The 23,275-nt window shown below is 42.4% G+C and overlaps 1 protein-coding gene across 1 annotated transcript; it reads left to right on the forward strand.

The window, feature by feature from the left end:
• The first annotated feature begins 2,143 nt into the window (after positions 1 to 2,143).
• Positions 2,144 to 23,190, forward strand: LOC138976228 (uncharacterized). The gene is made up of 3 exons (XM_070349061.1): positions 2,144 to 3,249; positions 13,210 to 13,318; positions 18,385 to 23,190. Exons 1-3 carry the CDS (start codon positions 2,739 to 2,741, stop codon positions 18,695 to 18,697), a joined length of 933 nt encoding a protein of 310 aa, XP_070205162.1. The 5' UTR covers positions 2,144 to 2,738; the 3' UTR covers positions 18,698 to 23,190.
• The last annotated feature ends 85 nt before the right edge of the window (positions 23,191 to 23,275 follow it).

Here is a 23,275-nt window from a genome sequence, read left to right on the forward strand (position 1 = left end):
AAAATATCTAAAGTAATATATGTACAACTACAATACCCTTTTTACTTGCACACTTGACACACCGACACACCAACACACATGCATACATACCTACATACATACCTACGTACATACATACATACATACATACATACATACATACATACATACATACATACGTTCCATGTTAAAGTGTAGTTAAGAACATCACAGTAATTATATCATTGTTTGGATTAACAGATAAGTTTTTATGTAAATGATGATAACAACAATCCATAATTAACGCTATTGCACTACCAAAAGAAGAGACCAACCAAACACATAAAACCAATCACAGTAATCATCATCAGTTATCACAGGTATCACAGTAGATTAGCCATCAGGTAGTTAGACTCAATTGGGCAAGTATAGTGTCAACACCATCACAACAGTGCTAAAGCTCATTATCACAGCACTAGTTATGATCAAAGGTCAAACAGTCATCAAATCATATTAAATCTATCACTAAGAGGTACATTTAAAAGGCATCACCGATAGTCTGTGGCCAGGACAATGGCTCGGTTGCTGTTAAAATATCTCACAGCTGCAGGAACAAAAGAACGCCGAAAACGCTCCGTTCGACACCTAGGCATGAGAAACCGAGCGTTCCGTGTGATGCGGAGATCCATCAGTGCGTCGTGGAGGGGATGCCCTAGGTCGAACAGAATAGCTCTGGACTTAATGGCAAGCCTTCTTTCAACAAGGACTTCAAGGGTGTCAAGGCTCTGGCCTACAGTAGAACTCGCTTTCTTTATCAGCCTGTTCAGCCTGCCAGTGTCCCTTGCAGTGGCATTCCCTCCCCAACACACTGATGCAAACACCATCACACTGCACACCATACTCTGATAAAACATGTACAGCATCTTGTTACACACATGAAATGATCTCAGCTTGCGCAGGAAAAACAATCTTGACTGCGTCTTCTTAAAAACAGCATCAACATGATTAAACATGTTGTGTTGTGTTGTATTGTGTTGTGTTGTGTTGTGTTGTGCTGTACTATATTATATTTTATTTTACTGTTTCATATTGTTGTATAGTATTATATCGTATTGTATCGTATCGTATCGTATTGTATTGTATTGTATTGTATTGTATTGTATTGTATTGTATTGTATTGTATTGTATTGTATTGTATTGTATTGTATTGTATTGTATTGTATTGTATTGTATTGTATTGTATTGTATTGTATTGTATTGTATTGTATTGTATTGTATTGTATTGCATTGTATTTCATCGTATTGTATTGTATTGTATTGTATTGTATTGTATTGTATTGTATTGTATTGTATTGTATTGTATTGTATTGTATTGTATTGTATTGTATTGTATTGTATTGTATTGTATTGTATTGTATTGCATTGCATTGTATTGTATTGTATTGTATTGGACCGGCACGGTTGGCCTAGTGGTAAGGCGTCCGCCCCGTGATCGAGAGGTCGTGGGTTCGAACCCCGGCCGGGTCATACCTAAGACTTTAAAATTGGCAATCTAGTGGCTGCTCCGCCTGGCGTCTGGCATTATGGGGTTACTGCTAGGACTGGTTGGTCCGGTGTCAGAATAATGTGACTGGGTAATACATGAATCCTGTGCTGCGACTTCTGTCTTGTGTGTGGCGCACGTTATATGTCAAAGCAGCACCGCCCTGATATGACCCTTCATGGTCGGCTGGGCGTTAAGCAAACAAACAAACAAACGCACGCACGCACAGACAGACAAAGTTACGATCGCATAGGCTACACTTACGTGAACCAACAAAATCGTCTTGTATTGTATTTGTATTGTATTTGTATTGTATTTGTATTGTATTTGTATTGTATTTGTATTGTATTTGTATTGTATTGTATTTGTATTGTATTTGTATTGTATTTGTATTGTATTTGTATTGTATTTGTATTGTATTTGTATTGTATTTGTATTGTATTTGTATTTGTATTGTATTTGTATTGTATTTGTATTGTATTTGTATTGTATTTGTATTGTATTTGTATTGTATTGTATTTGTATTGTATTTGTATTGTATTTGTATTGTATTTGTATTGTATTTGTATTGTATTTGTATTGTATTTGTATTGCATTGTATTGCATTGTATTGTAATGTATTATTTCCTATTTTATCAGGTCACCAGATGATGAACAAGACCGTGACGCAGACGATCGAAATGGTCGATCCACATGTTCTTCAGCATGGTCAAAAACAGTCTGCCCGTCTACCAATAACGACACCGGGGACCATCGCCTCATCTCGTACAAGACTTCAGCTGTGCTTCTTCCAGCTTCCTTGATCTTTTGTATTATCGAGCCTAAAAGTCCCCAGTGTTGACAGCCAAAAGCCCAGACTGCAGGCAATGGTAGAGACGAAAAACGTGATTTGTACAAACAGTGAAAATTCACTATTGTTATTTGTGTCAGTGTAATATTTTGACTATTGGGATGGTAACGTGTACATCTGAAACTCAAAGTGTGACTTTGACTTTGACTCAGTCTCTGAATTTGCTTCTGATTAAAGACAGTGCATACGATTCTTAATTTTAGTCCAAACTTTGTGAAGAAAACATAATTTTGACTCAATGAAAGCCATAATAAAAATGATTCACGTGAGATTCTCAAATCTGCGGACTTCATTCTAGATCTTGACCGAACGACATATTTAGGCATCATCAGTACGGGTTGTGGAACTCGGAAGAATAAGAGAAGATTCCAGAGAAAAGCACATGAGATGGATGTCCACCACATCTTACCCCAGATCGACGTCACAGAGGTCAGCGAGGACCACAGCAACGTCACCAGCATCAACACCATCACAACCCCCATCCCCTTCCCCTCCCCGCACAGACTCTCTGTCCCTGACGAGGGTCCAGGCTCCGCCCCTTTGCGAGGCCACGCCTCTCCCATTTTTCGCCGCGCCATTTATTCACCAGGCCGCGCCTCTTCCGCCCCAAACTCCGCCTCTTCCTCTTCAAGCCCCTCCCCCAGCTCCTCCCCCATTTCCCCTCTACGAACACCCTCACCTCACAGCGAGCAGTGGTGGTCTGGAAAATACGACTTTGCGGCTAAGATCATCATTCTCGGGGACTACGGGGTGGGCAAGACTTCCTTGCTGGATACCCTGGGTAGGCTAGAGGACCGGAGCTGGTGCCGGTGTCTGTCCTACAGAACCAATGAGTACGTGGAGATGGAGTGCTTCAAGAACGACAAGAAAGTGCTGATCAGAATTATGGACACTGGAGGTGAGTGTTTTTGTTTTGTTTTTGAGAAACTAAAACCCAGGTGCACATCTGTGGCTCCTTGGCAGTGTGCATGCACAGTATCCTGTTCTAGCCTCTTACAATCTTTGAGGTATAGCGACCACAGACAGACACACACACTTACATTCATTTTTTATGTATATTAGATTAGATTTTTATTTTCATGACCTAATGGTCCCATCGCTGGGAATTCGGGTGCCTTCCTCCAAGTGGAAAACTAGCAGCAACACGGTCGTGCTACAAAGGTGTGTACGTGTTTAAGTGTATTCAGCCAACTATACACTGATGGCGGCATGACCGATCTCGAGGTCTGTACGTACCACAGTGGTGACACCAGTAGGTGAAAATTCTTGTAAGGTCATCGCTAGGCTGTGCATAAATTATATCGGTTTCATATCGGTAGGAGCTTGTTGGCGGCTATGACCACTAGTGTGCCCCCCCCCCCCCCCCCGTTAGTTTCAATACAGGGCATACAGTAGCTTTTTGTATCGATGCATGTCCTCTCTCACAGTCACTGCAACAAAAACATCCTGAGGCTGCTGACGATGTGGTAGCAAAATAAGCGTCAGCCATATTGGACAACCTGATTCGCGATACATTAGTTACTGTAATCCAAACTAATATCCTCATACATTTCAGGGTCTCTTCTCTACCTCGACCGAAGATTTAATGACAATCTGATCCACACACAAAATTGCGAGAAAATAACGATGAGTACATACATAATTCTGGACCTTAAATTCAATGATTGAAGGCTCCAATTACTTAAAGCCTGTCTTACACTGTGCCGAATATCCTTACGAATATGAAAATGTTGCATTCGGCCAGAAAAGAGACGAATGGACAGGAAAAAACAGAGAAAAATCGAAGGCTTACGAATCCTTGCGAATGTCTACCGATCATTGCGATTGTATACGAATCCATATACGGATCTATTACGAACGTTGCGAGTGGCCTTGCGAGTGTTGCGAGTGCATGCAAACATTTTACGAATAAAACGAGTATGCAATTCGCATTGTTCGTAATGTTGCTCTTACACTCTGGCGAATTGCCCTTGCGAATAGATGTCGCCAATAATCCGTAATGATCGGGACATGGTCGCAAGACATTCGTAAATGTTCTTAACCATTCGCCACCATTCGTCTCTTTTTGCGAACATTAGCAACATGCTCCTAATATTCGCAAGGAAGTCATGTTCTGAATGTTTCGCAACGTACTCGGAAGTATTCGCAAACCATTCGTAATCATCGTAAAGATATGCGTAGCGCTCGTAAGTTTTTTTGTGTGTGGACATTTTGCCAACATCTTGTGAATGGTTGCGAATTCATTACGAATTTCTCAGGAATGTTTTGACCATTTCTTGCCAATTCATAAGAATGTTGCGAAAGCCTTACGAATGCTTGCGAGTGACTGCAATTATTCGTAAAGTGTTTGCAAGAACTCGCAAGGCCATTCGCAAGATTCGTAATAAACTCGCAAGAAATACGCAAGAAATGTGTATATGGATTCCTATGCATTCGCAATGACCAGTAGACATTCGCAAGCACTCGCAAGCAATCGTAAGAACTTCACAATAAATATTGATATGGAATCCTATGCATTCGCAATGATCGGTAGAGATTCACAAGCAAGCGTAACCAATTCGTATCAGAGCTTATCAGATCGTGATAATTTTGGAAAAGTGATGGCGCTTTGCTCGCCGATTTAAAGCGCGGCATTCGCCGTTGGTGTGAACTAGGCATAAGAAATTCGCAAGGATTGGTAAGGCTTCCAATTTTCTATATTATTCATGTCCATGTGTCTATTTTTCTTGCCGAATACAACATGTTCATATTCGCAAGGATATTCGGCACAATGTAAAGACAGGCATAACGAATGGTTGCAAATGGCTTGCTAGAAAAATAGCAATATGACTTCCTTGCGAATATTAGGAGCAAGTTGCTATGTTCAAAACAAGAGACGAATTGTAACGAATAGTTAAGAACATTTACAAAAGTCTTGCGACCATGTCCCGATCATTGTGAATTATTGGAAAATGCTATTCGCAAGGGCAATTCGGCACAGTGTAAGAGTAGCTTTAGCAAAGTCGACGTCGTTAGCGAGGTTGACTTTACGAACTTGCTGCACGATGTACAAAGCTTAGGCACTGAATTGTCAGTAAAAAGTCTTCGCGAAGTCGACATTGTCATTGGGCTCAATTAATACCCGCATTAAGCCTGTCCTTAACTGGGCAAAGTCGACTTCGCGTTCCGGTAAAAAGACTTCGAGAAGCTGGCCGCACGGAGTTTCCGGTAAAAAGACTTCGCGAAGCTGGCCGCACGGAGTTTCCGGTAAAAAGACTTCGCGAAGCTGGCCGCACGGAGTTTCCGGTAAGAAAAGACTTCGCGAAGTCGACTTTGGGCTCAATTTCAGGACCGCCGTGAACGCAATAGGCTTGTTTGTTTGTTTGTTTGTTTGTTTGTTTGTTTAACGCCCAGCCGACCACGAAGGGCCATATCAGGGCGGTGCTGCTTTGACATATAACGTGCGCCACACACAAGACAGAAGTCGCAGCACAGGCTTCATGTCTCACCCAGTCACATTATTCTGACACCGGACCAACCAGTCCTAGCACTAACCCCATAATGCCAGACGCCAGGCGGAGCAGCCAAACGCAATAGGTGAACACAGGAAGAAATGTATCTGTAGCAGACAGACCCAAGTCAGCTGTAACTCTAAACTGATTCTGATTCATTCGGTGATCTGAATCACGTGTTTTACATATCTGCATATCTCTGATTTTATTACGCATAATTTTGTATTCGGCGTTGTTTCACCAACGGAGCACTGGCGGTTAATGGTTTTTGCACAGTGCACATTGCGGTTGTCGTCTTTTTGATCTACTTGTGTTTTCTTTAAATGTAATTCAGTCTCGGGGCTGACATGCATATCTGACTAGCAGTGAGGGGGGTATCGTGTGTGTGTGTGTGTTGGGGGGGGGGGGGTGTGAGTGTGTGTAAGTGTGTGTGTGTATGTATGTGTGTATGTGTGACTGTGTGTGTGTGTATGTGCATGTGTGTTTGTGTGACTGTGTGTGTGTGTGTGTGTGTGTATGTGTGACTGTGTGTGTGCATATGTGTGTGTGTGTGTGTGTGAGTGTCTGTGACTGTGTGTGTGTGTGTATGTATGTATCTGTCTGCGCATGCATGCGTGTGTTGTGTGTGTATGTGTGTGTGTGTGTGTGTGTGTGTGTGTGTGTGTGTGTGAGTATCTTAAACAAAATTGGGGCAAAGTATACTGTTCAAAAAAAGAAACGCATAGTTGCTACTTGCCAAATTTGTTTTATTTTTCGAAAAAATTAACAGAAAATCCAATATTTAGATTATTTTTTTGAAATTTGGTATGGACACAGTTGAATGCACACACAGTTCATTTGCATCTTCAAATCAATCAGTCAATCAATACGATTGGGTGCCGAGGCTGTCAAGTCAGTAGGGGGTGTGACTGCCTTGAGCAGCAACAACTGCCCGGCACCTTCTGGGCATGGACTGGATCAGATGCCGGATATCTTGCTGTGGGATGGTGTCCCACTCCTCCTGAAGTGCCTGCAATAGATCGCGGTGATTTGCCGGCGCTTCTTCTCGCCTGCGCACACGTCTGTCCAATTCATCCCAGAGGTGTTCTATCGGGTTCATGTCTGGCGACATGGATGGCCAGGGAAGCACCTGGACATGGTGGTCGGTGAGGAACTGGGTGGTGAGTCGTGCTGTGTGCGGGCGAGCGTTGTCCTGCTGGAATATGGCATCCTGGTCAGCCAGAAGAGGAAGGGCGTGTGGGCGCAGAATTTCCTCCACGTATCGCTGGGCAGTTATGCGCCCTTGGACGTGCACCAGGGTGCTCCTTCCAGCGGTATTGATCGCCCCCCACACCATGACGCCTCCACCACCATGAACGGGTGCCTCATCCACACAGTTGGGCGCGTAACGTTCGTTTACTCTCCGGTAGACCCTCCTCCGACCATCATGTCGCTGGAGCAGGAAGTAGGACTCGTCGCTGAACCACACGTGTCTCCAGTGATTCCGGACGGTCCAGCGAAGGTGCTGGTTGCCCCACTGCACTCGGTTCTGGCGATGGCGGCGGGTGAGGACAGCTCCTCTGTGAGGTCTGCGAGCTCTCAAACCAGCTTCATGCAGGCGGTTCCGCACGGTCTGGTCCGATAATCGGTGTGGCCCGGGGAGAGCCTGGACAGAAGATGAGGCCGACAGGAAACGATTCCGGAGGTGGCGGGGCCGTATGAAGCGGTCGTGAGCAGCAGTTGTCGCCCTTGGTCTTCCCGCTCGTGGCAAGTCAGCAACGGAGCCAGTGGCTTGAAACTTGACCCACAGTCTACTGATGGTGCTCTGGGACACGTGGAAGTGCCTGGCGATTGCACTTTGACTTTGGCCTGCTTGTAAACGACCCAATGCAATTTGGCGGTCTTCTCTGCTCAATCGGGCCATCTTTCGTCGCTGAATTGTCGTCTGATTTCTTTGTGGCGAACAATCCGCTTTTATGGGTTTTGGAAGACATGGTGAGAGCTCAATATTCCCCGAGTTTCACGAGATTACACTGAAGCATGACGAGTGGTCATGCCAAATGAGCAATTTTGACATTGTAGCCACTGATAACGCATGCGTCACGTGCAGAGCTCACTTGTGGCAATGGACGAAAGGTCGACGACCAGATAAACATTTTCTGCAGTTTGGTGGATATCCTTGTAGCCATATAACTAAATTATCCAAATATTACAAGCTATGCGTTTCTTTTTTTGAACAGTATACATACAGTGTTATTCAACTCCAACAATCAGGAGGTACAAAATCCCTTTATCTTCTAATCACAGTTTGAAGCCACTCATAAAACAAAGCATGTGACAGCCTCGAGATAATCTGTGACAACCTCCTCGATTTTAAAGGCACAGTCCTTCAAGTGTAAAGTATTTGGCTCGCCTTCTCAGAATTGGCCAGCCTTTTACGGTGGATAAAGTGCTGTTCACATGGCAGATTTGCAACCAACTTGTGACCGACTTTCAAGCGATTGAAAGCAACTTTCAGGGACTGGGTGGCCGAGTGGTAACGCACTTGCGCTCGGAAGCGAGAGGTTGCGTGTTCAGGCCTGGGTCAGGCCGCAATTTTCTCCCCCCTTTCCTAACCTAGGTGGTGGGTTCAAGTGCTAGTCTTTCGGATGAGACGAAAAACCGAGATCCCTTCGTGTACACTGCATTGGGGTGTGCACGTTAAAGATCCCACGATTGACAAAAGGGTCTTTCCTGGCAAAATTGTATAGGCATAGATAAAAATGTCCATCAAATACCCGTGGGACTTGGAATAAAGTAAAAAAAAATTCCATCTCACACGGCATTAAGTCTCAGGAAACATGAATACACGCATGCAGGGAAAAAAAATATGGGTAGCGCCGTGTGTATGGCAGCTCGCTTTCCCCGGGGAGAAAGCAGCCCGAATTTCCATGAGGGTAACCTCACTGGACTGTAAATGTATCCAATCCAATCCAATCCAATTTTAGTCGGCGGCAAAATCTCTAGGGGGTGTTCACATGGCAGACTTATCTCCGATTCGGCCTCAACGATTCGGGAGCGATTTTCAAACGACTAAAGTTGGTCACAAGTTGGTTGCAAGTCTGCCATGTGAATTACAGCACTTAAGACCGACACTGATCCCTCAACGTGTGTTCATTCCAATGATCAAGAGCCTCTGTGCCTTTCACAGGAAGCAGTCAGAATGTTGAGTTTCGGTGTGTGTCCAAGTGGTTGCGTGTTCTGATCTCATGTTCAAGTCAGCCTAGATTTGTAATGGTGAGCCCGGTTTACAGGAAGGTCTCTATCCTTTCAACCCGCATTGAAATATAAACATCCACACATGCACACACGCACGCACGCACGCACGCATGTACGCACGCACGCACGCACTCAAGCAGCGCAGGCACGCACGCAGGCACGCACACACACAAACACACACACACACACACACACACACGTACAAACACACACACACACATACACACACACACACACTCACACACACTTACACACACTCACACCTACACCCCCCACACACACACACACACACGATACCCCCCTCACTGCTAGTCAGATATGCATGTCAGCCCCGAGACTGAATAACATTTAAAGACAAGAAAAATGTTCATTCAAAATGAACAGCGTCGATGCAATGTCCACCAAAGATTTATTTTGGGAAGTGTTAAAGGTTAGGGTCAAAAGTTAATGAATTGCATGTTGTGCTGGATATATAAATTGTTTATTTCAGTCAATGCTTGATTCATAAGTACATTTTTCAGCATGGTGCATCTACAGGAGGGTGCTCCAACAATGATGCATAGTGCCAACATTTAGCGCAAACTTTTCACAACAGTGCATTATTACCACAAAGCGCATACAGCGATTATATAGTAGCAAGTTGCACTAAACATTTGAACAAAATGCATTTTGTTCAAATGTTAACAGCACAGCACCAAGTTTTGCATAAGTGCACAACAGCACTGACCATTTCACAAAAGTGCATTACAGCTGTGACAATTTTACAAAAGTGCATTGACCATTTCAGGCAGATGGCTAACATGCAGATTTCGCTTTTGTCTGTCTTTCTTTGAAAAGTAGGCATGTTCAAGATCGATGAAGTCACGAGCAATTGGGTTAGATGACAGAAAAGATTCAAAAACGTCAGATTCAGTTAGATGACAGAAAAGATTCAAAAACGTCAGATTCAGTGTTTTGGGCACTGTTGAACAGGAACATTCTCTCCTGTTCAACAAATGTGGGTTCAATTCAAAAGCAACATTGTCACAGATAGGCTAGTGTTACATTTCTGTAAAGTTTCAAAAACATCTTCCATGTTTTGGTTACTGTTGAACAGAGGCATATTTTCCTGTTCAAAAAAGTCTGACACAAATTGTCGTAGTTGTGGGTTAAGGTTCGATCTATACTGTCCTTCAAACGAGTCGTAGAACCGTCATTGTCACAGATAGTGTTACATTTCTGTTTTACATTCAAACGACTCGTAGAAGTAGTAGTACATTTGCGTTTGGTTGTTTTTTCTTTTAGATTCCTGTCACTCATACTAGCAGTATTGATTGAGGTACATAAATCTGTTGATGTACAGGGATGACTTGTTTGTAATGAATCCTTGTTTCCTCCACATTGAGTTTGCATTGCAGTTGGACAGAAATGAACAGGTGTTAATTGATAAACACATTGATAATGGCTTTTGAGAAAATCAATCAATTCTGCAAAGGAATTAACTTGATGACATCAAAACTGCAGCGCCATTTGAAGAATGGTTACCATTTCTGTTTCTTTGATGGGAATCAAACAAATAAAAACATTGACTATCCAAGTTACCATGAATGGCAATAGTTGACTCCTGAAAAGTAGCAAGGATATAATTTGAGACGATAAACGCCTGATGCAATCCCTCCTCAAGGTCAGTCAACTCAAAACCTTCATCATTCGCAACATCAGTAGGCAACACAGCGGGATTCGTATGTCCAGAAATCATGTCGAAAAAATATTACATTTCAAAAGCATGTCCAACCACAGTTGTTGGCAAGTGTTCGTGTCCGAAGTAGCCTTCAGTGTGTGTATATGTATTCATGTGACAGAGAACGTGACCTCATTGTTCAATCCTCTCTCTCTCTTCTTTCTCATTCGAACGCACACACGCAAGAACGTAGCCTACGCACGCATGCACGCGCACGCACACACACACACACACACACCCCGCTGACGCACACGGCAAACCACGCACACACACACTGACTGTCGGCAAGCATCTCTTTTTGTTTTCTTTACCTTTGTTTATTGTGTTTTCGATATTTGTGTTTATTTTTTGCTTGACTTATCTGTTTTATTTTAATGTTTGCTATGCACATCGTGTGATAAATGTTTCTTCTCAGTCTCCGAGTCAGTTTAGTTTCTGCACGCCGCTTTGGTACTCCTTGTTTTTCTTTCTGGTGTTTTGTGCGCGACTGATTTGCGGATTTATTTTTATTCCTTTCATATGCAGTTGAAGTGTTGTGGGTGTTATTGTCTGTATATGCTATGTTGCGTCTGTGTATGCCTACAAGAATTTTGGGTGTAATGTGCCTGTGGTCTGCTCGCAGTCGAGCACAGAAAACATGGCGGCGCCCTGCAGGCAAATTCGTGGAAAGTCTTCCCGACCGCAGATACCAGCGTCGTCCGCGACGCTGGAAAAACTACTTATTTTTGACCAACAGCTCTCGCCTCCTAGCTTCGCGAGCGGCTAGCCGCAAGAAAATCTCGCCAATCTGGCTTTATACCACTTACAGAGCGAAGACGTCGTCAGAAACACACGTCTGACAAAATTGCAGCGATGGAAAGAATATTATATTCTGAGGCCATTACAACTGCGCAGTAAAATATGAGAGACGGGACAGTTCTCTGTCTTATTTCTCCCGAACAAGTTTTACGGCGAAGATAATAGATAATAATTCTACCCCACGTCACTGTCTTCAAAACTGACCATTACATATATTCAATTTGTGCGCATGACTAGAAATGTGGTACGGGCTTTAGCACTACATAAATTAGTGGTTAAGAAACATGGTTTACGTTAAGATTCGCAGAAAGTGTTGTTAAAATATTGCTATATACTCTTTGATGTTTTGAAATTTATTTAAATGCGTAGTTAACTCTCAATCCCGTAAACAATGTCCTTGCTTTGGCATCCCCGTGAATTTGTCAAATACAATTAAAATAAATTAAACAAACAAGGATAAGATGGGGACTTCGACAAAAACAAAATAGTTATATCCAGCGGGAAGGTATCATCTCTGTCAGTATTGTCTTTTACTTCTTTGTACTTTTTCACTTTTAGTTGTCTGACTCTACAATTAGAATGTTATCCCAAGCTCTTTAGTTTTCGTTTGTGTATGCTTTGGAGAGAGAGAGAGAGAGAGAGAGAGAGAGAGAGAGAGAGAGAGAGAGAGAGAGAGAGAGAGAGAGAGAGAGAGAGGGAGAGAGAGAGAGAGAGAGAGACGGACAACAAGAGACAGAGATATAATGAGAAAGAGACAGAGACAACGAGAAAGAGACAGAGAGACAGAAAGAGAAAAAGAGAGTAGATGTGTGTGTGTGTGTGTGTGTGTGTGTGTGTGTGTGTGTGTGTGTGTGTGTGTTTGTTTGTTTGTTTGTTTGTTGGTTGGTTGGTTGGTTGGTTTGTTGGTTTGTTTGTGTGTGTGCGCGCGCGCTGGTAATTATATGATTATTATGCAATGAGACACGATAACCGTCCTGAATCTGAGACAATGCGCTGTTTGTTGGTTTCCTTGCTTCTTTCTTTCTTTAATACTGTCTTTCATTATTCCGTCGTTTGTTCATTTTTTTTCGCTGTCGGTCTCTTTGTGGTTTTGTTTGTATGCCTTTATAAAATTCAATCAATCAATCAATGAGTCTTATATCGCGCATATTCCGTGGGTACATTTCTAGGCGCTCTGCAGTGATGCCGTGTGAGATGAAATTTTATACGGCCAGTAGTTTGCAGCCATTTCGGCGCATATTTACCTTTCACGGCCTATTATTCCAAGTCACACGGGTATAGGTAGACAATTATTAACTGAGACCCTTTTGTCAATCGTGGCCGGGATCTTTAACGTGCACACCCAATGTAGTGTACACGGGAGGAGGTTCGGACACCGAAGAGAGTCTGCACACAAAGTTGACTGTGAAATAAATTTCCGCCGAACCTGGGATCGAACTCACGCTGACAGCGGCCTACTGAATACAAATCCAGCGCGCTACCAACTGAGCTATATCCCCGCCCCAAGGGTCAAAAAGCCGAGAAACTGAGTGAGAAAGGAATTATATTTATTTGAAGAACAAAATGCCATGTTCTGATCTGCCTTCAGCGCCATTGTTGTCTTTTTCCGAAGGTCAAGAACGGTTCCGCAGCATGACGTCATCGTACTTCCGGGGTGCGCACGGTTGTCTACTGTTGTTCAACGTCACTAACGAGGAAACGTTCAACAGCATAATCAACTGGTAAGTAGAAAGATATATGTTTCTTAATCTTTTTTCTTTTCTTTAAAAAAAATATTAGTCATCTTGAACTTAAGCGTGTGAATTCAAAGTTCACAATCCAGTGCCGTTATTGCGTTATATATAATAATTATGTCCCTTTTAGTTAAAAACAAAACAAAACAAAAAAACAAAAAAAAACCAATGTTTTCGATTCTCCGATCGACACGATTTTTCCTCCAGACCTGAAAAATTAATATAATACTGTCAAAACTCGATTTTGCCAACTTTGCAAGGAAAGTTACTTTTTTCCAACATCGAGGGGACACAGCTTGCACGATTTTCCGGTCAAAAAAACAACAACAAAAACAACTTCAATTTAAAAATCTATATACTATATATAAAAATGGATGTGTGTGTGTGTCTGTGGTCGCCATACCTCAGAGATGGCAAGAGGCAGGAACAAGAAAGTGCATGCCCACTACCTATGAACCGTAGGCTTAGATGTGCACCTGGGTTTTAGTTTCTTGATTCATTGTTTCCTTCCTCAGATTATGGACCTCCCATTTATTGAATACAGCCTATATAGTGCAAGGCAAGTTCAGTGCCTACTGTTTTCTTTATTTGGTGTTTAACGTCGTTTTTAACCACGAAGGTTATATCGCGACCGGGAAAGGGGGAAGATGGGATAGAGCCACTTGTCAATTGTTTCTTGTTCACAAAAGCACTAATCAAAAATTTGCTCCAGGGGCTTGCAACGTAGTACAATATATGACCTTTCTGGGAGAATGCAAGTTTCCAGTACAAAGGACTTAACATTTCTTACATACTGCTTGACTAAAATCTTTACAAAAATTGACTATTCTATACAAGAAACACTTAACAAGGGTAAAAGGAGAAACAGAATCCGTTAGTCGCCTCTTACGACATGCTGGGGAGCATCGGGTAAATTCTTTCTCGTCCCGACCAATATGGGACTCCCCCTAACCCGCGGGGGGGTGTGCCTACTGTTCACCTGTAGCAAGCACATAATACCAGTGATAGAAGAGACTCTCTATTGCTCCCATGAGAAGAAGACATGAAGAAAGAAAGATTAACCGGATAGTTCAGGACATTTCTAGAAGCAAAGGGAGGGAACTCCCACGTTGTTATCCAAATAAGGAAGGTAGCTCTGGTATTAATACATAATGACTTCAGTGATATTGAGGTCTAAAGGCGTGCATAATTTTGTCCTCTGTACTGTTGGCATGCTTTTTGGTCCCCATGTTTGTCTCACTTAGGCTGCCACTATCGTTCTCACATGGCCGCACCGATGTTTTCCTTTTAACCACATGTACATGAAACGCATATGTACAGTTTATTCCTTAACTCGAATGGTAATTTACACTAATTTGTATTCTGAAAAGATATGTAAATACAGTGGTTTAGATTGCTTCAGACATAAATCCTTGAATTTATGACAGTTAGGTACAGTCTGTCTGTCTGTCTGTCTGTGTCTTTTTCTCTGGGTCTCTCTCTCTCTCTCTCCCTTCCTTCCTCCACCCCCCCCCCCCCGCTATCTCTCTTTCTCTCTCTCTCTCTCTTTCTCTCTCTCTCTCTCTCTCTCTCTCTCTCTCTCTCTCTCTCTCTCTCTCTCTCTCTCTTGTTTTCTTTCTTTTTTAACATAAATGAAGCTCGAAGAAGTATTGCCGCGAAATACAACAAAAAACCACACCTTTGGTGAACATTAATTCTCACGCCGTGATACACGTGGGAACATATATATATATGTAACCAGAATTAAGACACTTGAGACACTGTAAAGTCCACCAAGAAGTTGTTATCAAACTAACGATTAATCGTGAGAAATGGGCAACGGCAGAGTGTGGCAATTGACCGCATAAGAAGTTATCCAGTCGTCCTGAGAAACGCAGCGGAAACAATTTCTTATAAATGCTCGTCGACTGAATAGACCTGAGTCAACTGAGTCAGCTGAGGCTTTTTAGCAATATTTTCTTGAGAACTGACAGTTATTTTGATGCATGTAGGAATGTGACCCTTTGTACTTTTTTTTCAAAATTGTTTGTTTGTTTGTGTTTTGTTTTTGTTTTTTGTTGTTGAACTGAATATGTAATTTACGAGTTGCACACCCACATTGACTCATATATATATATATTTTTTTTTAAATTTCTTTGGTTGAAGAATGCACCCTTTAATTGACCATTTAGAAGAAAGACAAGTTAACTATACAGCCTGCTGATGTTTGAACACAAATAGTAACACGCAGTGTCCCCCATGACTTGTCGTTGACAGCATGGACTAAAATTACAATATTCTGACGAAATCAGTTTCGTGAGTCACAGATAACAGCCACGCAACTCGCCACGTGAGGTAGTGACTATGACAATGTGTGTAATTAATTGTTACTCACGAAATACTGACCATGGCTATTATCAGAGAAAGCACTGTCAGTCCCGCAATAATGGGATTACGTCTTGCTGTTCAGCCCAGGTTAGTAGGAAATGTACCAGAATGACCAAGATTGACTCCGACAAGAAATAGGTTGAATTGGGTCAGTCTTCATCTGAATGACATTGCTGTTTGGAAATGCCAAATAGCCAAAGGGAAGTATATAAGCGCTCTAAATGCATACGACATGTGTAACGGAGTAAGCGAGACTTATACGGAACCAATCTCCTGGCACCTAAGAGAATAACAAGCATTGAAATGAACAAGCGACTTTCTTGTTCTATTATTGTAAAGTAGGGTTTGTGAATAAGAGATGCATTTTTATTGTACATTTACTTGTTTATTGTGTTTGTATATATTCCCAGACGATATTGTTACAAAGTTAATGTTGTGTTGTCGTAAGTGTGGTGTTGTATAAGTTCTTTTGTCATCATTTTCACGAGTTTTCATTCACAAGCACCTGGGAAATAAATCACATGTTCCCCATGCAATAAATCTCCGGTTACCATAGTTGCAGGAAGCAGGTTATACATGGATAATCAAAAGCAAACCCAATAGAAACGCTCGGGGATTCTTCGGCTCTTTTCATTGGCGTTTCCCCAGACCTAAACAGACGACACGACACTGCTTTGCAAAGTTCCAAAAAAGAACTGGCAAACTGGCAAAAGTAAACAAAAAACAAAACTACTTCATGAAAGGTCATAAATTCATCACAAACAAATGAAACCTACCGATATGTTTTGTCTTCTTACAAAGTCATGGAATGCGTGTATCTGTGTTTCGATACACAGACGTTCGGAGAAACTGACACGAACGTCAAATTCAAGTCAAACCAATTGACCCCTGACACACACATTTTGACCCGTGCACAAGACGTTGTAGGCTATCGATAAACGAAGCGCAAATAAGAAATAATAATAAAAGCAAAGGAAATAGCAACAAGATATGCAACCATCTAACAAAGCCGAGCAAGCAGAATGACAGGTTTAATGAAAAACAAAGAGGCACTGAGTCGGAAACAAGATCGCGATTCTTTCCTTTGCTGCACGACGCAAATCTGCTGTGACCTTTGACCCAACGTAGCTTCCATATTCGATCACTAAGCTTAATATTTACAACTGAAAGACGAGGGGCTGGAATACCGAGATGAACCTACAGAACTGTGCATCCTCAAACCTGACATATTCATCCGAACATTTTATGAACTCAAAAACACAGAAAGTTGCTTTCACACGCCAGCTTTGATTGCCAGTGGGTATCAAAACGGAACTCGTGTGGTTATCAAAACGGAACTCGTGTTTCAAAGCATGGCTCCCTGTGTTGATTGTGCACCTATTTTTTCACTACCAAAATGATGACAAAAACGATGTTTGGTGGTTTGTTGTCAGACCAGATTTTTTGTCGGTCCTCGGGGGGAATATCGAATTTTGTTTCATATTTATTGACCGCGGCCTTCGGCCTTGGTCAATAAATATGAAACAAAAGACGATATGCTCCCCCTCGGACCGACAAAAAAGCTGGTCTGTCAACAACCCATCAAACATCTTATAATGTTATTGTTTATATGCATTCAATGTTAAACTAGTGTGTTTTATTTAAAAAAGACAGTTGAGGATGAAAGTTGCTTGTTAATTTCAATGCTTATTATTCTCCCAGGTGCCAGGAGAATGGTTCTGAATAACGTTCACTTACTCTATTATACATGTCGTATGCGCTTACTTCCCTTTGTCTATAAAGATCATTTCTTTGTATGAAAAATTCCGAGCTGTGAGAGTGAATGCATTTGGTGCTCTGACCAATCTCTTTGAGAGGAAGAGTATTTCCAGCATTGCTTGTACGTGTATAATGTATTACGACGAAGGTCAAGGTCCATATCAAAGCTTAACATTTGTTGTTGTTGTTGTTGCTGTTGTTGTTATTGTTGTTGTTGTTGTTGTTATATTTTTATTTATTGTATTGATCTTATCTTACACTTTTATTAACTTCTTTAGTTCGTCGTTAGTTCATATACTATCAGAAGAAGGATGGCTTAAAATGAAGCCCTTGTCCAATATTTGGGCCACATAATTATGACAGCCTGGTTGACCCAAAGCCGTTGTTGGGACCACAGTGTCAAGAATCAACCAAATTCAACCACATATTTTATCAGACCAAGTGCTATACTTCAGTAACGTCTGCCTTCAAGTACACCCTGCGAATGCGAGGTTAAGAGTCACTAGCCTAATGAATGACTGAGTCGATAAATCAAGTTCCGTCACAGAGTCCATGAGTAAATGAAACACAGTACACACGTAACGTTACTTAAGTCATCTCATATCAGTCCCTTGACTGTGACAATCGCTGGGGAACCTAAGGACACAAGAGGCATACTTAAGAGAGAGGGCGAGACTGAGAGAGAGAGAGAGAGAGAGAGAGAGAGAGAGAGAGAGAGAGAGAGAGAGAGAAAGAGGGCGAGAGAGAGAGAAAGAGAGCGAGAGACAGAGAGCAAGAGACAGACAGCCAGACAGCCAGCCAGCCAGCCAGACAGACAGATCAGCTACTCTTCCGTGACGTGGGCGACCGTCGGGGGGAGCTCGGCAAAATATACCACAGCAGTCCACTTTTTTGAGCTCCACTGTAACGTTTCTATCTATCTGTTCCAGGTTCAACGATCTGCACGTGTACGCGCCACCAGAAAACATCTGCTGTATCATCGTCGGCGTCAGCACGAACGCGGCCCGCAGCAGGGTCGTCACGGCCGAGCGAGCGTTCCGCCTGGCTGAAAGTCTGGGACTGACCTACTGCGAGACGCAGGTTAAGGACGAGCAGATGGTCCTGTGGATCTTGACCAGGGTGGTCAACAGCGTCATCGTCAGCAGAGCGAGACGGCAGAGTCTGGCCATCACTATTATGCCCAACCTGCAGCAACATCTGCAGGACAAGGAGAAGAAACGATGGAAGTGTTGTTCGTCTTGATGCTGTGGATAGAGGTGTTCTGTGAGTCTGCCTGATAAAAACAAAAATGATTGAACTGGTTGTATCACCCGTTGATGACAACTTGCACGATTAACGCTTGCAAAAGAAAATCAAAACTTGACTTAATATGTAAAGACAACAGAAACGGTGAACGTGTTGCTCGTCTTAATGCTATGGAGGTCTTCTTTGAGTCTGTCAGGTAGAAAGAAAAATAGCTGAACTGATACTAATCGTTGTACCACCCATTTTTGACAACTTGCAGGAGGAATGCTTGCAAAAGAAACAAGAAGAGCAAACGCTCGATCGAGTCACTTTCGCAGTTCTGAATATTATATGAGGCATCAGATGGACAGGAAGAAATTGCTATTCACAACACAATGAGTCACGTTCACATAAAATTTGAGCCCGGTCACTTTTATAGTTTCCGAGAAAAGCCCAACGTTAAGTTGTGTGTTGCCGAACAGAAAAGGCTAGTTATCTCCCTTGTTTTTCTGATAACGTTCGTAAAAGGCTACAGATGTAAATACTTTGATGTAAAGAATAATCCTACAAAGTTTCATTCACATCCGATGAACTTTGTCAAAGATATAAAATGTCTAATTTTTCCTTTGACGCTGACCTGTGACCTTGAAAAAGGTCAAAGGTCAACGAAACCATCGTTAAAGTGTAGAGGTCATTGGAGGTCACGACTAAACAAAATATGAGCCCGATCGCTTTGATAGTTTCCGAGAAAAGTCCAACGTTAAGGTGGTGTCTACGGACGGCCGGCCGGACGGCCGGCCGGACGGCCGGCCGGCCGGACGGCCGGCCGGACAGACTAACACTGACCGATTACATAGAGTCACTTTTTCTCAAGTGACTCAAAAACAACAGAAACGGTGAAAGTGTTGCTCGTCTTCAGTCTTGATGCTGGATGTTTTCTGTGGATTTTGCCAATGACCTGGACTAAAGTGCACGAAGCGTAACTGGGTGCCACCCAAATGGGTGGTACGCAATTAACCGACCGCGGTGTTGGATTGGTTAAAAGTGAGATATGTTGTGGTTTCAAGCCACCAGACCACGTGGCTTCGTTAAGCCGTCGTTAAGCATTGCTGCTTTGTGACAACTAGCACAGCAAGACCATCTGCAGAAGAACGACGACGTTTATTATGTTATAAATAGATTTGGTTTATTTAGACGAATTGTTTAGCCGTTACCGCCTTACGTTGTACTGTCCATGCAGGAACACCACTATAAGCTTCTAGCTTGTTGCTGGTACCTGTGTATTTTGTATACATGTCATGATTGTAACCTTTGTTAAAATAAACTTATGTTTAAACCAAGAACGACGAGAAACGGAGGAAGAGTTGCTCTTCTCGATGCCGAATGTTTTCTATGGCTATCACGAATGGCTATACCTGGACTAGAACCTAGCTGAGGCGCCGTTTATCGTTACCAGCTGCAAGGTCGGATTGGTTGAAATTGAGGTTTGCTTTTGATTTGAGCTAATCCGACCCCGCGGCAGATGCCCACCCGATTGGTAACGTTTTTGTGCGTATCAGCCTTGGACTCTACGTGGATGAATAAAAAACTAGCTTGACCATTGTACCCTTTCTTTGTAAAGAAAGACAAGCAGTGGTGGAAGTTCCTGTAGACCCAGAGACGGTAGCCATGTCCCACCCCCGTGTCACCATAGTGGCACGTAAAAGACCTCGGTCATACTGCCATAAGTGCAGCTGGCTGATACCACCTTAACACGCACACACTTGTGCATCTCGTCTAAAGTCGGGGTAACATCCAGGAACATTCCCCTAATGGCTTTGCCGTGAGGGCGAAAAACTTCAATTCCTCCCCCCCCCCCCCCCCCCCCCCCGGTTGAAGTTCTGCACTTCGTGATACCCAGTGATGTTTTTATTACTCCTAATCTAAAAATGGGGAGAAAAACAACTAGCTGAGCTGTGGGCCGTGCGTCTTCCAAAGTTCATTGCTGGAAACTTAGACTCTTTTTCTTCTTTTTACATTTAGTCAAGTTTTGACTAAATATTTTAACATAGAGGGGGAATCGAGACGAAGGTCGTGGTGTATGTGTGTGTGTGTGTACGTGTGTGTGTGTGTGTATATGTGTGTGTGTGTCTGTGCGTGTGTGTGTGTGTAGAGCGATTCAGAGTAAACTACTGGACCGATCTTTATGAAATTTTACATGAGAGGTCCTGGGTATGATATCCCCAGACGTTCTTTTCATTTTTTCAATAAATGTCTTTTATGACGTCATATCCGGCTTTTTGTAAAAGTTGAGGCGGCACTATCACACCCTCATTTTCAATCAAATTGATTGAAATTTTGGCCAAGCAATCTTCGACGAAGGCCGGACTTCGGTATTGCATTTCAGCATGGAGGCTAACAAATTAATTAATGACTTTGGTCATTACAAATCTGAAAATTGTAATTAAAATTATATTTTTATAAAACGATCCAAAATTACTTTTATTTTATTCTTCATCATGTTCTGATTCCAAAAAAATATAAATATGTTATATTCGGATTAAAAACAAGCTCTGAAAATTAAAAATATAAAAATTATGATTAAAATTCAATTTCCGAAATCGTTTTAAAAACTATTTCATCTTATTCCTTGTCGGTTCCTGATTCCAAAAACATATAGATATGATATGTTTGGATTACAAACACGCTCAGAAAGTTAAAACGAAGAGAGGTACAGTAAAGCGTGCTATGAAGCAGAGCGCAACCGCTACCGCGCCAAACAGGCTCGTCACTTTCACTGCCTTTTGCACTAGCGGCGGACTACGTTCAGGTTCATTCTGTGAGTTCCACAGCTTGACTAAATGTAGTAATTTCGCCTTACGCGACTTGTTTTGCTGTTCCTTGTCCCGGTGTGCTCTCACCGCCCAGTCTCTGTATCTTACTGCTCCATCCACATCTGAATTTCGTTCCGCTGCCAGACTTACCGATTTTACAGACGCTCCAGGGAGGAATGTCGGGTCGCTGCGGTGGGCTACCCTCTGAAGATGACACTGCACTGCTGCCGAGTCAGAAAACTAAGACTCTACTTAGAATCCAAACAAGCTGGACCAGTACCTCCCTTTGTGAGAAAGTGCAGAGTGAAGAGAAACGATAGGAATGATACACTTCTTGATGCTGAACGCTGTGTCTTGCAGAGTGGACATCAGGGCTGGGGTGCACGAAGCGAAAGTGGGTGCCACCCAAACGGGAGAGAAAAAACCGCGGGGTCTGATTCTTTGAAATCACAACAAATCTCAATTTCAACCAATCCAACACCGCAGCTGGCTCCCACCCGGTTGGTAACTTTCTCGTGCATCCAGGCCCTGATCCCCAAGTTGCCGACACAAGCTCGTACTTCGTTCTGTTTTAGATCTGTACGCTTTTATGTAAGTTCTGTTTTATATGTCAGACTTTTTATGTCTATGTGTCTATTACTTATTTTATGTATTTTTTCATCTTTTTAAATTTTTTCTAGATTATCTAATGTATGTGGTCGTTATTTATGAAATGTCAGCTAATAATGCTTGTATTTTATTTCTTACGAGGAAACTTTCCAATGTAAAGCGCCATGAGACTGTTATTTGGCGGTGAACAGCGCTATATAGAAGAATGTTTTCTTCTTATTATTATTAGTCTAGAGCCGCCAGAAGAGGCGGATGCAAGGATTTGAAGACTTCAGAAGGAAAAGAAACTATGATAATGGAAGTGTTGTGCTTTATTCGAAGAACTTAGTAAGTGGTCTGCAGCTAGCCAAGGCGTGGATAGCTTGTGCAGAAATCACCGGGTTTTTCCTCGGAAATAGAATAACAGAAAAAAGAATTGATCGATGCTCTTTGCTGTCGATTTTTCATTCGGCCCTTCCGTTTTTGTCTGGTCGATTTTGAGGGTACCCTTACTTGAGCGGCGGTCAATATTTAAGCCAAAAGGTGATCCTGATAGTAAAGTGAACGGCCTTAACCGACATATAAAGTTTAAATGAAATGACACGGGAATTAATGCCCTAAATTTAGGCTCAACATTTGTTGCAATAATATTTTGGCCAAGTTTATTCCTAACGACTAGAAAAGTATAAGTCGAGATCTGGGTTGGAATAGCAGTCTCATACTACATGAAGACTGTCTTAACGCTTGCAGAAGTAAAGTCAGAGAGTTTGCTAATCTTCTACTGTCTCTATCTGCAACCTTGGATGCTCGATTCTTTGTTAAATGCATTTAATTATGAAGTTTACGGTATGTATTTGTTGAGTAGGCTGTGCAACCCTCTCGTGGATAATGCATTCATGGATAGCATAATGGTCTCAAATGCTTAACATTCCAGAAAGCGGAGTTGCGTGTTGTTCTTTTTCTAGTTGCAAATGGCAGCACTTTGGGTGTTATTTTCAGCATGATGTGAAATATGCCAACCCTGGCCTTCGACAATGTTACACGTGTACCAGAAGTGATTTTCTTATTGTCGTGATCTGATTTAGCGTGGAAAAAATGCCGCACAGATAAGCCACAGTTGTAGCTATGTTTGTACGGCTGAATTGTTGAAACACATACTGTGATACACAAACGCACTTACGTGCAGGCATTTCCA

Source organism: Littorina saxatilis, linkage group LG9 (assembly GCF_037325665.1).
Source record: "Littorina saxatilis isolate snail1 linkage group LG9, US_GU_Lsax_2.0, whole genome shotgun sequence".
NCBI lineage: Eukaryota > Metazoa > Mollusca > Gastropoda > Littorinimorpha > Littorinidae > Littorina > Littorina saxatilis.

Excerpts from the sequence above, each read along its gene's own strand:
- LOC138976228 (XM_070349061.1), top strand. The coding sequence starts at position 2,739 with ATGGATGTCCACCACATCTTACCCCAGATCGACGTCACAGAGGTCAGC. Across the intron at positions 3,250-13,209 it reads CAGAATTATGGACACTGGAG|GTCAAGAACGGTTCCGCAGC; the intron begins GTGAGTGTTTTT and ends CTTTTTCCGAAG. Across the intron at positions 13,319-18,384 it reads TTCAACAGCATAATCAACTG|GTTCAACGATCTGCACGTGT; the intron begins GTAAGTAGAAAG and ends TATCTGTTCCAG.